General features: G+C 39.7%; 1 protein-coding gene across 2 annotated transcripts in view; it reads right to left on the reverse strand.

Annotated features, from left to right (window-relative positions):
* The window catches only part of CERT1 (ceramide transporter 1), an 80,507-nt gene extending 63,793 nt beyond the window's left edge, over window positions 1-16,714 (reverse strand). Inside the window, exons 1-2 of one of the 2 annotated variants that reach the window (XM_054286283.1) lie at window positions 16,354-16,714; window positions 12,899-13,033 (exon numbers count right to left, since the gene is read on the reverse strand). In XM_054286283.1, coding sequence (XP_054142258.1) covers window positions 12,899-13,033; window positions 16,354-16,449 — 231 coding nt within the window. In that variant the 5' untranslated portion in view covers window positions 16,450-16,714. The remainder of the gene's footprint in view (window positions 1-12,898; window positions 13,034-16,353) is intronic. The other variant, XM_054286272.1, reaches the window with a different exon arrangement.
* Between the last annotated feature and the right edge of the window lie 793 nt (window positions 16,715-17,507).

The raw sequence follows: 17,507 nt of genomic DNA on the forward strand, positions 1-17,507 counted from the left end.
CAACCTGCAGCAGTCTCAAGCAACATACATAAATTGAGAGAGCACTGGGGAATAAAAGCCAGATCAAGACACTTTGAATGGGGGCACCTGAAAACACTTACAGCATTTTCAAAGCTGAGTTTTAAGCACAGGTTTAAGTGTCTGTGGCAGAGGTCATCTCTGCGTATGCCAAGGGCGCCTTCGAGAGCCCACATTAAAAAATAAACAAAACCAACAAAAAGCCACCACAGCTAAATCATAATTCCATTAAAGAACATGCTGCAAGAAATAGGCCGCCAGTATCCACAAACACCCTTTCTGTAGGATTCCTAAGCTTTTTTCCAAGGCACCTGCAGAGAACAAAGGCACTCCTGCAGAAACAAAGGCAATTCCAAGTATTCAAGCACCCTAGATCTTCCCAAAATCAATGGATACTAGCTCATAAATTCTGAACATTCTAAGCAAGAGCAGTTTACATGAAAAAACACTGACTTGGCTACAGTTACTGAGGAAGTCAGTAGCCAGCTCGGGTCTCATGAGTCATAGCTATTTCATTGCCACAAAATCCTTCCTGCTATACAGCTGTCAAGCCTGAGGTATTCATAAAACAAGCTCCAGAGCACTATCGCCTTGAAAAATACTGGTTCAGGTGTTTAAGGCAAATCACACAGGAAAGATTAAGTGTTTTTATATACTTTATAACCTTCAAGAGTACTTCATGTCAGAAAAGAAACCCAAAACCCAACCTTGAATGAAAAAACTTTACTTGATCTCTCTCATTACTCCAAGTAGTGTTAACGGCATTTTGTCCTTTCCTTACCAAGGAAAGCCAGGGTGGTTCATAGCAGATACAACTCAAGTCTACATATTACTATTATTAAAGTGTGCTTCTGCCACTATTTTCAATGCAGAACTAGAACTTGCCTAAACTGAGATTATTTTAAAATTTTGAACGTTTTTTCTTATTAAGAAAATCCCAAGCTGGGAACTGGGTCACAAGACAAACAAAAAGAGGCCTACAGAAAATGAAAACTACAATTCCTTAGATCTCAGATATAAATGTCACTAGCATAGTTAGGATTTTATCAGACAAGACCAGTCAAAACATTGTCATTAGTGCCTTATTAAATACTAAATAGCAGTATTTTTCAAGTTAGTGTATTTCTCTCCAGAGTCACTGAAAAGCTCATGGGTCAAGTTAAAGACAGAAAGATCACTTACCTACTGTCAACATGCTCAAACAGGTTTGATTTAGGGAAAACTGGCTTAAGTCATTGCAAACCAGAGTTGGATGGTGAGAAACAAGAGAAGCACAGGACTGGGAATGAGGGCTATGGTCTAACACTTTAATTCTGCCACTCCTTCCTCATGCTTTCACATGCTCCAGCAAGGATTGTATCCATCATTGCAATTCTTCAGGCTAAACCTGTAATGGCATAGGCTCTTTGGAGGCTGCAGCCTCTGTTAAGACATATGCAGCTACTGTTGGGTTCTAAATAGGTTGCAGTGTGGTTGTTTGGTCTGGTATGACTCTCTGCACAGGTTACCAAAAATGCCTGCACAACATGCTCCTCCACAGGCTGCGGGGGATCTCACTCTGTGGCTGGAGCATCTCTTCCTGCCCAACCAGTTTTTCTCACACCTTTTCCTCACTCCTCTCTTTCTTACACACTGCTGAGCAGCATTTTTGCCATTTAACTCTGTTTGCCTAGTAATGTAACACAGTGGTTGTGAGGCACAGCTGTGAGCACCCTGCACTGTGTCCACTGAAGCTGACCATGTTCTGCGCAGGACAACCAGGGGTCTCCTCATGGAGGCTGCATGGCAGACCCCAACCCCATGACGTACACTCAGTGCAATCATAAAAGCTCATCAACATCCTTCTGTCACTATGACTTATTTTTGAAGACACTTGGCTTTAGAACTACAAACACTGAAGTAATTAATTTTGCAAGGATTTTTTAAATATCAATATCTATTGTGGATTTAAGGAAAGCATTATACTTCATTACTTAGAATACATTTTATTAATAATGTAGTGAAGTCCCAAAAGACATTACAAGTTCTGATTTTCTATGTTTGCAATATTTGCGCCCTGCTGCTCCCAAGAAATGCCAAGTAGATCCACAAATCTGGCAAATTAAGGTCTACAAGAGTCACAACACAAAATTCCAATTTCCCATTCTTTGTTCTAAAATCCAGTCAAAACCTAACAGAAACACTGACTACAATGCCTTGCCTTTCCTTGTCATTATTCCTAAGCAGTAAGAACCCACTTTTTAGTTACATTGACTGGTTGTATTCTTTTTATATTTATTTGTGCTGTATTTTTTTTCATGACAGTACAGGAAAACCTTACTACAAACAAGCAAGTAAATAAGACAGTTCTGTGCCTATTGGAAGTGATAAACCTTTAGGGGCAAAATATGGGATATCTAACTTCCAGCTCATTAGCATATTAAAAAGAAAAATTTCGCATAATGGCATATTTGCACATGTAGGAAAAAACCAAAGAAAACGGGCTTAAAACTATAAAAGCTATTCCATGTTTTTACATTATTTGCTACTACCCAAATATTCCACTTCAGGTATTGAGTCAGGATATTTTCTTCTCAAAATGTCTTTGAACACTAAATTTTCTTTTAAGTAATGATCTTATCTTTTCAAAACCTAGCCAAAGTAGAGGCCAGTGAAGGCAGAAGCAGGTAAGCAGAATTTAAAATTAGTCTGTTAGCACAGCATGCAAATTTAAAATTAGCTTGGTTTAATCCATTGCAAAGAAGCTCTCTCATGGGAGAGCTGTCCTTTTAAGTCTGGATCAAGTGTACATTGTATGTTACTTTAGCACTGAAACCACACATAAAATTTGAAATTACAGATCTCAGGTGTAAACCTGGTCAATCTGTTTTTCTGCACACCTGCCAAATAGATTCAGATGCAGAAAGTGATAATACAGTTGAGAGGAAAACCACATCAAACAGATTTAAGTGATAAAAAAAAATTTAATAATTATTTGTGAGGAAATAATCTATCTTACAGGGTACTATCTTACACTATATGATTTTTTAGATTATTATTTTATCAAATTATTTTTGTGTTAATGAAGTGGAATTAGTAGGTAGTCATGCTGTGTTGGTTCATATGTAAACATACCCCAACACTGCTATTCTCAAGTGCCTACTGAAAAAACACTTAGCAAGACTCAGAGTATAACAAATGAGTACTTGAAGTGTCAGCTAAAAATTAGTCAAAGACATGGAATGGCACTGTTTTACTAGAAGAAAGAGGGCAAGGCTGAAATAGTTGTAAACCAGCATGCGCTTGCAAATGTCACCTTAAGTGATTTACTAGTGACTACAGATACATGTAAAAGCTCCGTGGATTAGTAAATAGGTATTAACAGATTTAGAGACACACAGAGAGAAATCAGGATATAACTAATGGGTCTGTCCTGTTTAAACATAGTCTGAAGAACTTCAAACTTGGTCTAACTCATAAGACTTACTTTAGAGCTAACTATCAGTTATGGAAATGGAAGCATACATGTTACTGCTTTGGTGAGAACCAAGTCTAAGTGAAGCCCCTGCAAACAAATTCATATGATACCTCTCAGGTTTCTAGTTGGAACAAAATATTTGCATTACCTACCAACAACATGCATCAGCCACAGGAGAAAAAACTATAGAAAAACATCCAGCTAGAAGTGATTACAAATCACTATGTTAAACTTCTTAGGAAGCACATAATATGCAGCAAGAAACTAGAGGTCTTAATCAGGAAAAAAGCCAAGCAATTTTGTATCAACTGTAGAGAATGCAGAAAACGCAGTCCGAGCCACTTTTTTTAAAGGTTAATTTTATTGGAAAGTCAACCATAGGAATCACACTCACACTGCTGCACTCCTAAGGTAAATATTTATATATTAATTTAGTTGTACCTCTCACAGTATACTGCAGTGTGGCACAGGAGACCCAGCACTCTCACACCAGTGTCAAGAGAACAATATGGATTTCACAAGTAAACCATGAGTGAATATCCAGAGAAGGTACTCCACCCTAACAGAAAAGCCATGCTTCACAGCACTGTATTGAGCTGACAGTGTAGAACATTCTGGACCTAGATTCATGGTGATGGGAATGGAAATTCCTGTTCTAGGAATTTCAGTGGCATTCCAGCTAGAATAAAGGCCTGAGGTACCTGCTGAAGCACCACACTAAGACTTAAGATTAGCTTGGTTTGAATCCAAACATAAGCAACTTAACACAGTGCAACTGTATAAGCATTTCTATAAATGCAGTATGAACATTATTAGCAACAGGACTTATGCTAACTATGCAATTCCCAGCCCTGAGCTGATCTCATTAACTTGCTATGAAAACTGGCTCTATCAACTAGACCTTGGAACCAGGTGTCTCTAGCTATGATACAAAATTTAAGCATGAGATATCAAAAACCTTGAAACTACAGACACAGATGAAAAGCCAGAGCCCCAGAACCATAAACAATTCCTTAATGGTCAAATACCAGTCAGTGAAAACATGCAACCTCCACAGCTGGGAAGGCTGGTTTTGCTCTTGGTAGCAGTGGCTACTTAAAAGAAAAAAACCAAACACCTGAGCAACAGGGCAAGGAAGCTACAAGGCTGCAGCCTGGGAAAGGACCACCTCTCCAGCATCACAGTGTCCCAGTCATATATTAAAAGATGCTTACAAAGGATTCTAATTTGGGTCTCTGTGTGTGTGTTTTGGCAAAAGATGTATGCTACAGTTCTATACCTCTTCTGCCATCCAACCTTCCCCATCCCTCACTGAAGAGTTCTCCAATTTTGTTACCTTCACCTCAGCAACTAGGACCATCAAGAACAAAGCTGTCAGGCTAGAAATATGGTAGTGGCTAGACGGTACTGCACAGTTACAGATAATTTAGGATGTCAGATATTAGGGACTGCTTTGAATACAAAATAATAATGGTTAGTGTGTAATAACTTACAGCAATAATTAAAAATATGTAAGAACTAATTAAAAAGACAAGGCATGTTGCGAATGAATGTCAGTCTAAAAGCTTTCATTCTAAAGTTCAAAACTGAACTGAATTGTCAGTCTAAACTCTGCCATCACAGCTACCTCTAATTCTTTAATATATATTTGCATGCGTATACATATAGATGTATATATGCACACATAATTAGTTTTGAAAAAGCTGTAAAAGAGAACTTAAGAAAGAGCAACACTTATCCTCAAAAAGACAGCAACTTAAAAAGCTGTAGGAATATATTAGACACCAGTTACAGTACTACCTCAGTTAAGTACATGGACACCTGGGGTATTGAATTCTGTTCCAACTAGTCCTCTTAACTAAGGAATGATAGGCTTCAGTTGAGAGGAAAACCACATCAAACAGATTTAAAAAGTGGTGAAATTGGCTGCACTGATTTCACCCTAACTAGAATTCAACATGAACATGGGAAAACAGCAACTAAAGTACATGCCTAAAGGAGGCAAGAAGATTAACTGGGAGAAGAAGAAAACAACACTCAAGCAAACAAGCAATCTCCAACAAACTATTTTCAATGTATGAACAGAAAACGCAGTTAACCTTCAGGAAGCATCTAAAAAAGAGATGGCCAGCTGTGGCTGCATATTAGCAGACAGAAAATATTCTAACTTTTTGACTTTGTATTCTGTGAATGCATATCCAAAAGTGAGTCTAATATTGTAAAAAACCTCAACAGATCTGTTGAAAACTTCATTAACAGCCATCACAAGACACAACAGATAATAAACAGTAAGCTGCCTAGGAGGACTGTTGAGCAACAGTACAACCCTGGAGGGGGTGACATACGAACCAAACATATTCCTGAAGAAGAAATCAACTATAAATCAATCTTACAAAAATGCACAGAAATTCAGATTGAGCAAAAATAAGGATTGCAAGTAGCACAGAAAAATTTGCTGAGCTATAAAATCATAGCTTTAATACCTAAAACACTGAATTTATTCAAGACTTAGTATACATCTGCAAGAAATACTCCACAGCATGAAACTGCTCCAATATACTGATCCACAGGCAAGTATTATGACCCTGAAGTGCATGTCAAATAATGAACAGTGTTAGAATTTAATTATCTTAATTTAAAAAGTCATGTTGTGTAACTGTATTCTCTCTGATAATAAAATGACAAATACTGCTGGATTACAGCCTTAGTTTCAAGAGTGTGGTAACACATGATTACATTCAAATACTAAAAACTAATTCTTCAGCAATATTACGTAAGGGTAAGATATCTGGTTAATGTACATTGTAGGTTTTTTTTACATCTTAATCATTTTAAAACCTGCATCATAGTACAAAGAACGGGCTCACTGAGCTGATCTGGATGTGTATTTTTCCATTTCTGACCTAATTTCTTCAATACACACTACAGAAGAACTTATCCATTTCTCCACCATGCCAAACAATTCTTTTTTGCTTGACCAGGATATCAGCACTTCACAGAACTTCAATATATACACACATTTTCATTTCATATCAACCCATCAATGGCTGGTTCAGATAACTCAGAGGCATACACAAATTTGCACAAAGGATGTGAATACCAAAGCTAATTGTCCACGAAAATCCTGTATTTCAAGGAACTTCCACATGCCACACCAGCAGCTGCTCAGTGTCATTATCTCCTAGGCATTTACTTCCTTTCCCTTCCTCCCTATCCTGCTGCTCTTTGGCATTTTCCTCTCCAGAACAAAATCACCTCAGGCCTTTCACATATGAGTAAGTATTCCTAAATACATCTGCCTCTATTTAGAATGTCCATTTCCCATTTAGTCGAAATTTCCCACCAGTCTTGATTTAACTACTTGATTGAGACACACACCAAAGCCAAACAGTACTAATTGCCACATGACCTAAATAAACCCTGACCTAGTTAGCACTTATAATATAAGTCTTAGTTTACTCAGGTCATTTTTTTAGTAGCAACTAAGGCTGAGAAGATACTTTATCAAATTACAAAAAATTAATTATTCAATTAAATGCCCATCATGTCATGCTACACCAGATTCTTTTCCAGCCTCAGACAGTTGGAAACAATATTTATCCAAGCAATCAGCAATTACTACAAATTTACTGCTAGTGTTTCTGCCCAAGGCATGGTCTTATGGTTCAGCCTTTTTAATAAAAACTTTCAAAAACTAACACCCATCAGTTCCCATTCAACTTAACCAGCAACAAGCTCAAGCAAACCTAAGAGTAGATACCAACTGCAATTACAGCATCCTTTTACCATAAGCAGATATCTTAGCAGGATAAAATTTTGACACAGTAGTTAGAAAAAAAGTAAATCCAAACTTTATTTCCTCTATACCACTTCTCTATAATATCATATCAACTGAGTCCAAAATACTGTTAGATTTCACATTATATAAAGTGTAAAAGAAACACATCAATATATTGTTAATGTCAAGATGACTTTTTGAAAGTCTGCTTTGCAAGATATGATTCTTCATGCTACTAAGTACACTTCTCTAGCACTGACATCTCCTTCAACTAAAAAGACACATCTTTTATAATAAAACTTAGAGATTTGTAGGGTTTGATGTTTCTGTGAAAAAATTCATAGGAAAGTTCTGCATGTGTTTTAATTGATAAGCACATGAAGCAGTTTCTGTTAACTTGTCAATCTATTTTTAAAAATGTCAATTTGTACTTCGTCTCACAAGCACCACATTAATGGTGGTCAGTATCACGCTATAAATAAAACAGAAATACTACTAGAGTGAGGAAAGGAGGCTGTTCAACTAACCGTATCTTTAAAAAGTGGAGTAAGATTTTTATTTTTAGTGGTTGATTACTGGATACAAACATGGCAGTCTCTCTTCAGACTACAAGGAAATGAGAAATTTAAAACTGAGATCTGCCAGTTTAGCTCTTTCATGTACAGTGTTCTTGTTCATTTTGTAAACTAAAAGTAACGCATGTTTCCATCTGTCCTAATTTATAAAATGAATTTTTATGAAGTCCTTTACACAATAATTTACTACTACTTAGGAAGGAAAAAAATCTAAGACAATTCACTAAGCTGTCCCTCAGACAGACTTCCATTTTCTACCTTCTTGCTTTTCCTGAGCTTCAGATATTCATAACAGATACTCAACCCCCACACCTTTTAGATGTTCATTCTAAATCTAAATGGCTGGCTTGCAATTTTATATTAATATAAAATGTCATTACTGCCTTCATTAAGCAACTGTGCTTTCCAATTTCTGGAAAAAAAAAAGCCCCAACAAACATGTTTACTTGAAAGTATCTCCGCTATGCAAACTGAATTTATCGCACAGTCCTAGTTCAGGCATTTCCATAGAGCTGTCTATTTGTCTCTTTACAACACAATAAAAAAACAAAGTACTCCAAAAACCCCAAACTACAAACCAGCAGCAAGTTTCCATAAAGGTTTTGATAAGCATATATACCATAGCATATAACCAAAGCCAAGGAAAACCATTGCATCACAGTTACTGCATATGGTTTGAGCAACTAAAACCAAAAGATTTTTCTACATAAATAATATACACAGGAAAGAAGATAAGTATCAATCACTGGATTAAATCCACATGGCAAATATAGATTCTATCAGTAGAAAAGCTGAAGTTTTAAGCTCGAACATAAGCTTCTGGAACTCTTCCTGTGTAGCTAGTCACCTCTAGGGACAAAAAATACAAAGTTCACACACAGCTGAGTTTAAGTACTCTTAAAATTTTACCAAGCATTACATTTCTCTAAACATTTTTTAATATCCTCCATATACATTCATGCAGAAGAGCTACTCTGACCAGGCAAAACCCCCTAGAATTAATCAGATAAACAATTTGTTATTAAGAATTCTATAGAGATTTGAGAATCTATTAATACAAATTCCTACCATGATTAAATCAATGTCGGCCTTCCTCTTAGATTGCCTGAAGTGGGGGCAGAGCATACCATTTTACTCTTGATTTATCATGCTGTGACTACATGAATTAGTGCAAGTCACTCTGTAAGAAGTGACACAGCAATAGCACTGTAAGAACAGACACAGCAATCAAAGCAAAGACAGCACAAGCTTATGAACCAGGTTGCCTGAAAGTTGGACTTCCAGATCTACAGGGCATTTTCTTTTGTTCTTTTAACAACAGACCCAAACCTTCCACTCCACAACCATGCCCCAAGGACCCACATTTACACAACTGGTTAGAATGAACATCCATTCTAACCTTGTACACAGAATTCCCCACTGGAAGTCTGACTTCAAGAATGAAAGAACTACAAAACTTTAAGATAAAGAAGGATATTCTTAGTAAAGACCAACTGGCACTGACTACCATCAACAGCACTAATTTAGTATGCACAGATTAATATAACAAAGCTTAAGTTTGTCCATATATGAACTTTCTATAATATGCATAATTTCATGTCAGCCACTGACCATACAGCAGAACTTTCATCTTCAGTTTCAGCCTCCAGCCTGTTGTAAACCAATTAAACACCTGTGAGGTGTTTTGTCTTTTTTGTCTTATGTGGATAAAAGCAAGTCACCTAGCATCATATACTGACTTTCATCATCCTTCCCCAAACTTAATTCATTTGGCTAGTTCTTTACTTGATGTAATCCAGTGAGTATACAATAAATAATCATCCTTTGTTCATCTATTCCAGAGAAATCAGCTGTTTTCAGTCACAGTAGTCTAACCAGATCCCGTATTTTTCATTCAATGACAGGTTACTGTCACATGGCCATACCTGTTCTGGATATATGACAATATAATTTTGCTCTTGAGGCACACAAAAAAGCTATGCTAATAAGCATTAATTTACCTAGTATTCTTTCATCAAATAAAGGGAAGAGATGAGTGTCTTACAAAATATTCCCGTAAAACTATCTATCAATCCCTACCCAGTAAAATACAAATGATACAAGAGCAGAAGCAACTGTGGGGTTCTGCATACAATATTCATGTCTCAATTAATACTATGACTTATAATTAGACTCATCTTCATTGCTGCAAGTACAGTAATACTGCTCAGTGACAGCAAACTTCCAAATTTATGCTTATATGTTAACAAAATGTGGTCATTTTATAGTAACAGTAGAGTTAACTATGCACAAAAAATGATTACATTCCTGAAAATCCAGCTACCCTTTCCTACAAGAGAACCTTACAGTTATCAACACCATCTCATACTACAGAAAACTTAACTGAAATACAACAGGTTAAGACAGAAGTAGTTAATGCGTCTGGCTCAGCAACATCAAGGGAAACTGAACTTACAGTATAGTGAAAGATTGTTGAAAAATATTAAAGATTAAGATATCAACTACATCAAATCAGTGCAAATGAATTAAGCCAATACGAAATCTGACATCCCCTCATTACCAAATTAATTACTAATCATTCAGTAAATTGTAAGTTCCACTGAGAGCAAAGGCAGCTTCCACACATTATCATTTCAACACTTATTTTATCAGCTGTTGGGGTTTTCCTCTGCATTTAAATACATACTGGAAAGTTATAGTTAACTGAAGACATTATGAGGATACAGAAGTAAAGATTAACTATGTGCCTCTGGAAGAATGCTTTAAACATTTATCTTTGAGCATAATCAATTTTTGATTGAAAACTTAAGTTTTAACATGAGTACAAAATACAATAATCAATTTGCTACTGAGCAACTATCAATGCTACAGAAACATCAATGCTAAACCTCTGGCATTAAAGTACACCCTCTGAAAAACAAAGAGAATAATTACAAGACAGTTTCAGAAGTATATTTCTATATACTGGAGACATGAAATGATCCAATGGTATTCCTCAACTTCTAAACAATAACTTTAATTGCAGCTAGATATAACTAACTGGAACTTACTAGCTTTCAGGAATACCATCTACCAACTGAAATGTCAAATACCATTCACAAAGCACGAGCCCAAACAAAAATGGAACTAAAATACACGATTAACCTTTAAAACTGTGGATGCTTTTAATTCTTTCTCCATGTATTTAAGAAGTTCAAGAATCTAAAAACAGACGCATCAATTCAACTCCAAGTTACCAGATCTAACAAGTGCCAGAGAGAAAAAGAAAAAAGGTACCTGTAAGAAGTTCCACTGTTACATACATCCTAGTCTGAAGACATGCTTGCCAGCTTGCTTCCCTTTTGTAAACTGCCATGTACCAAAACATTCCAGCAGAAATGGTGGTATCCCTATAAGCCCTCACTCCACCACCACAGCTGGAGATGTGCTGTACAGCATGCCTGCAGATGCCCTTTGGCTACATCCTTGCCAACACCTTCCTCTCCCTGCCTAGCTGGCATGCTAAGCTCTTGCCTCTTGATAGATTTTTGGAAGTTCTGATCATAGGCTCAACAGACTGCCATAAATACACCTCAGTGAGAACCCATCCTGACAAAGTTCTAGAAGCACAAACAGTTCAAAAAAATAAAACACGTTACATGAATTGTTTAAATTTTTAGATAACTACAGTACTTGCCAGACATCTAAATGTAAAAACCTCATTTTCTTCACATGCTTTTCTCCAAAATATATTTGGTTGATGTAATCAATTCAGTCTTTTTTTTTTTTTAAACCAAAAGGTGTTAAATAAAAATCTCTTTGTAAGCTGATTATCAGTAAGGAAGAATACTTCTTGTTCATCATCCTTAATTCAACTTGAAAAAATTCCACATATTTGGTGGAATAAGAACATACATGCTAAGATTTAACACTGCTACTTTAGTTATTTGTGTGCAATGTGGAAGTCGGGCTGTTTTTACTCTAAATCACATAACTGGACAGACTATTTAACAGTATTGCAGAAAAATTACAGCATACTTTTTGATAACTATTAGTTATAATGTTATTATGTACTGTATTGTAATGCTAAAAGCCAAAAAAGCAGATTTTTTTCTTTATCTTCTAAGGCAAATTAATATTTTTGATTTTTCATGGAGTCATAAATGTTAGGGAAAAACTCTAATGTTATCAAGTCCAACCATCAACTCAGCACCACCACATTCACCACGCCATCAAGTGCCATATCCTCACCTTTTTTGACACTTGTAGGGATGGTAACTCCACTGCTACCCTGGGCATCCTGTTTCAATGTTTTACCGCCCCTTCTGTAAAGCATTTTTACTATGTAATCTAAACCTCCCCTGAGACAACCTGAGGACATTTACTCTCATCCGAGCACCTTCCACCTGGAAGAAGAGACTGAAATACAACTTGCTAAAACCTCCTTTCAGATAGTTTAAGAGGACATAAGGGCCCCCCCTCAGCCTCCTCTTCTCCAGCCTAAGCAACCCCAGCCCCCTCAGCCACTCCTCATAACCCTTATGCTCATTTATACAGAGGTTCTTTACTCTTACTAGTCTATTCCAAACCTTCTTTTAGCATTTGACAAAAACAGCAACACACTAACTTGTTCAGAGAAAGAAGAAGAACAGAGAAGAACATTTGTTCACAGAGACGAACATTTTCTTTTGGAAATCTACAGAGTTGTGTTCAGAAAGTCAAGAACCACATTCGAAGAACCACTACCCTCGTTCTATAGCAAAGACTGTGAAGGATGATACATCCTCTGGGAAGCTGGTTGGGGGTCTTAAATTGACCATGTAAAAAGCTTTGCACCCTTCAGAGCTAGACCATCTATCCACCCACAAAACCCTCTAGTGTAAGAAGTGCAAAGTTGCTTGCTGAAGCCACAAATTAAAAGAGCTTGTTTTAGCATTAGGAATTCCTTGCCCTGCTCCACAGTGCTCCACTGATGCCACTGTCACAAGCAGATGACCTTAAAGAATTTGCCATACCCATGTTTGCTTTCACCAGACACAAATATTTAGCACCTCAAAGCATGAATGATGTCAATAATAAAATTGTACTTACTGTAATCTCAGCCTTGCTTAGACAGATAGAGCCTCTGCAGCCGTACTCTGTTTCATCTTCAGACTTGTAATAACTGAGTGTGTTGCTTTTCAGAACTACCCATCGATCCTGCCACCCATGGATATAGTTGGTCCACTGTAAAAAAATTTTCCAGAGATCAGACAACAATAAGACAACAATAAAAGAACAATGGATGTTTTCTAGGCTTTTGAGTACCTGAAGAAACAGGTAACTTATTTTTACAAGCTCTTTTTAAAGGGGAAATTTTTTTCTCCTCAGACCTCCTAGAATAATTTTACAAACTCCGAAAACAACCAAAAACCATTTGTTTTGAAGGGTCAATAAGACAAGAGATGTCTGGACTCCAACTGCACTGCCACAGCCAGTCACAATAAAGGAAATAAACATACTGACAGGGGAGGGGAGAAAAAAACCATTAATGACTAAGGTGAGTTTAGGCACCTGATTTAAAATCTGGAGCTAGGCCAAAAGACAAGTGGAACACGGAATAATTTCTTTTATATAAAATATGATACAAAGTTATCTTCATATAGATACAAACATGCCATTATCCCACAGCACTGTAAATAACTACTGTAATACCTAGGGGACTCAGTGCTTTATTAATTTAATATTGCCCATATATACTGCTTTAGGCTTTAATTCTAACTACTTTCACTAAGAGGATACTTGGTTATAGCAGACATCCAATCATGTTTTTGCTATTCAGATTTTTCTAGGGACTCCACATTCACATACTGAATAAAATCAATATTCTGGGAACAAATTCTGGATTAGTTCTAGAGACATCTAGTAAAAAGTGACCGAAAGTTCTGATTACTATTCTTACGTTACCAACATTTCTTCTGACTACAATTTGTAGAATCGTATGAACTTCACAGAATCATCTGACACTAATAGAAAATCAGGACTAACCAATAATTCTGACAATACACTGATACTTATTAATCAATCATGGGGCAACTGTCATACATTTGATAAAAACAGAAACAAAAGCATTGGAATCAATCTTATCATACAAGCATTTCTTTGATTTTGACAAATGTTCTTTCATGAAAAACTCTGGTTAACATTTAAGTCTATCCATCATCCATTATTTTGTAATCTAAAAAATGAGGGGGAAAAGTCAACTAACAGTCTCGTTGCCACTTTGTACTACATACATTAGTTAATACATACTCCATAATTACATGTTAACTTCAGTAATAAGATGACGAGGTCTAAAGAAAACAATTACAGCTAAGAAATTCTTAACAATTTTCAAATGTAGGCAAGATCTTGATTTCCTCTTAAAATATAAAGCATTTTTTCATCTCTTAATACATCTAACTGCTAATGCAGTATTACTTAAAGAAAGCCTCAAGTGTGCTTGGTGCATGAAGTGGTAGCACAAGCAGTCAGAGGTGTGTTATTTCCTGCCTTCCTCTTTTCCTATCTCTCATGTTCCCAACTCCTCCCAAGATCTGCAAGGCAGAGTCCAAAGTTATCTTGGGGGAAAAAAACCCAAAGAAAACGACCTTTTGTTCTCTGAAAAGTTAACAGAGACGTAGCAGTGAATCTTGCAATCTGCTGTTGCAATCTTGCATTGCTGTTGCAATCCACATGTGCCATCCTTTAAGTATACTTGGGTAGGCAAGAGGTTTTGACAGGGAAAAGACCAGTGTTTTTCCAAGCATCTAGATTCTCATGCTTCCTGAAAGCCTCTTCCACTGAAGTTCTTTCTTTGTATCCACCTTAAAATCATTAGCAGGAAATACAATGGAAAAAAGAGTTGCAAAACATTTCAAAAGACCAGCAGGATACACTCCTAAGTAGCTTCTCTTACCAAATTCCTCCATTACCTTCACAGTTTTTCTCTTTACTGAAGGCAAGAACTACTAAAACTACTACTCACACAGTGAGCCGCAGCCCACTTCTATGATCTTAGAATTTAATTATACACAGTAAGATATTAAAAATAGGTATTTCCTTAGTAGAAAGTTCAGTATGCTACCATTCCATTTAAATTAGTTTACCTTAATAATTACTGAGGTATCACTAACAAAAGGTAACCTTACCCCTCAATCATATTCATTGAGACAGGTTTCGTCATACTTGACTATTCAGATTAAATTCCAGGTTCTCATGGGAAAGATACTCTCTGCTACACTCAGCATAATCATCCAGAAAAGTAAAAAGTTTGCACATACCTCGGCTAGAATGTCTGAAGGTATGGCTTCACCTGCTACACCACTAAGAAAAGCACCTGGACTTCGTATTTAATTTGCTAACATAAAAATTAATTACATCCCATAAATTACTTCCTGTCTAACGATGGAAGCATCTTACCCAAGGAAAACTCTGCTGTGAAAAAAAGCAAACAAAACAGCAAAAGTACACCAAACAAAAATCTCTTATTGTAACTAACACAATCTCACAACCATCTCATCCCCTCCTTTCACCATCCACTATGAGGTAAGATCTTACAAACGAGAGCAGAGATCCTTCTCTTCTACTAACCATTCCTCTTATCTCTGGGGTTAGAAACATTTCCAGCCTGGAAGGAGTTCACAAAGTCCCTCACAACAGTGTGAACTCAGTTATGGCTGTTTTCTACGCATTCAGGGCAGTGTAAGATCTCTGTATCCCGCGCCTCCTACGTTGGCTTGTGCCTAGCCTTATTGCGTAGGACAAGAAAAAAAATTCAAAACATAGTGCTTTAATCTTAGATATTTCAGAGTTATTCTGAATATACTTTCTGTAATAAAAAAATAAAATATCCGCATGAAACTAAGTAATACAATATTCTAAAGTACTTCTGAAAATAAAATTTTCCAGTATAAACCAACACATGCTCGGAAGCCACCTTATTTCCAGCGATAAAAGAGAAAATAACTACGGTTATTTTTAAAAGGGGAAATAAGCCGTATAGCCATTTTCCTTTTCCTCTCCTCCCGTTATCTCTTGTCGCAGGAGTATTTCAATGCCCTGTTTTGATACTTGCACTCAAAGCCGTGCCTGCTCCCGAGGAAACACGACTGGCTGCGGGCGCCTCCGGGAGCTCCCGGGTATCCGCGACACTCAGGCCCGGCGCCGCTCCGGCCGGAGCCCGAGGCGCGGGGGAGACGCCCTCCCTGCGCGGCTGCCGGAGCCCCGCGCCGTGCGGCCGGCGGGCTCGGGGGGCGGCGGGGACCGCGACTCTGCTCGAAGAAAGGCTCCCCCCGGCCGCAGGGGGCGGCGGGGCTGAGGGAGGGGGCGCCCGGCGCCACCGCGGTTCCGCCTGGCAGCAGCTCCGCCGTCAGGTGGCGGTGCCCCGGCCGTGCCAGCGCCGCCCGCGGAGCCGCCCGGCCCCCCCGCCACCGGGCCCCTCGGCCCGAGCTCCTGGGGCGGTCGGGCCTGACAGCGAGGAAGACGGGGGGGCGGCAAGGCGCAGGAACGGGGTAGAGGCGGCTTACCTTGCTGAGCACCCCGCAGAGCTCAACAGGCAGTCCGAGCTCGGTCTCGGGGTCCTCCTCGGAGCCGGAGGAATTCCAGCTCTGGTTGTCCGACATGGAGACCGGAGCCGCAGCCACCGCCGAGCTGGGAAAGAGCCGGAGCGGCCCCCGCCCACAGCAGCCTTCTTCTGCCGAAGGGACCGGAGCGCCGGGCTCTACTCGAGCGGGTGCCGCCACCGAGGGCCACCCGCCCCTGCCAGCGACCGGCCGGCAACCAGGCTCGCAGCCCCGGGATCCCCTCGCCGCGGCCCCTCAGACCCCGCCCGCGGCCAGAGCCACAACACCGGGACAGCGAGGGGAGGAGGGGCGAGCGCGCGTCCGCCTGCTGGGCACCCGCTCAGCGCGCTCCCGTCGCCGCCATCTTATGTGAGGCGGGCGGTCATCGACAAGCACTCCGCCCCGCCGCGGCGCGCCGCGGGAGTTGTAGTCCTGGCTCGCGCGGCCGTGAGTCCGAGCGCCATTGCCCCTCTCCCGTGCCCGCAGGACGTGCTGGGAGATGTAGTCTCACTCCGACGGAGCGCGGCCGCCATCTTGGTTTCGTCGTTCCGGTGCCGGCAGTGTCGCCTCGGTGCCCCCGGGGGAGGGGAGCTCCTCTACCAAGGGCGACGGTGCTGCCCGGGGCGATGTTTGCTTTGTCGTTTGTGCAGAGGTATTCGCTTTATCTTTAGCGAGGCGAAGGGTCTCTCCGGCTCTGCCCGCTTTCGAGGGCGAGGAGATGTAGCCTCTCTTGCTCGCCTCAAACCGGCGGGACTCGGAGGACAGTTGAGGCGGCTGAGTGCCAAGTTTTTCCCTAATCAAATATGGTGGAGGCGGCGGGAAGGAGCGGGAGGTGGTGCCGGCTCTGAGGGGAACGAGAGGGAAGGGCGAGCCGTTCGGAGCCGTCCGGGCTCTGCCTCCCCGGCGGCGCGCAAGGCGTGGGGTGGGCAGGGCAGAGCAGGGCGGCCGTGACGGGTCAGCGCTTCGGCTGCCAGGTTCTACGCGTGTCCTGTCTTCCGTTTATTAAACTGCTTTCGTAGTTTGGGGAGAGAAACGGTGATTTTCCCCCCCCCCCCCTCCAACTTAGTCTGAACTATGTGTTTTCGTCCATAGTTATGGGTGGAGATGTATTTGCAGGA

Source organism: Melozone crissalis, unplaced genomic scaffold (assembly GCF_028551555.1).
Source record: "Melozone crissalis strain CALT ecotype California unplaced genomic scaffold, PUWL_Pcris_2 ptg000005l_1, whole genome shotgun sequence".
Classification (NCBI taxonomy): Eukaryota; Metazoa; Chordata; class Aves; order Passeriformes; family Passerellidae; genus Melozone; species Melozone crissalis.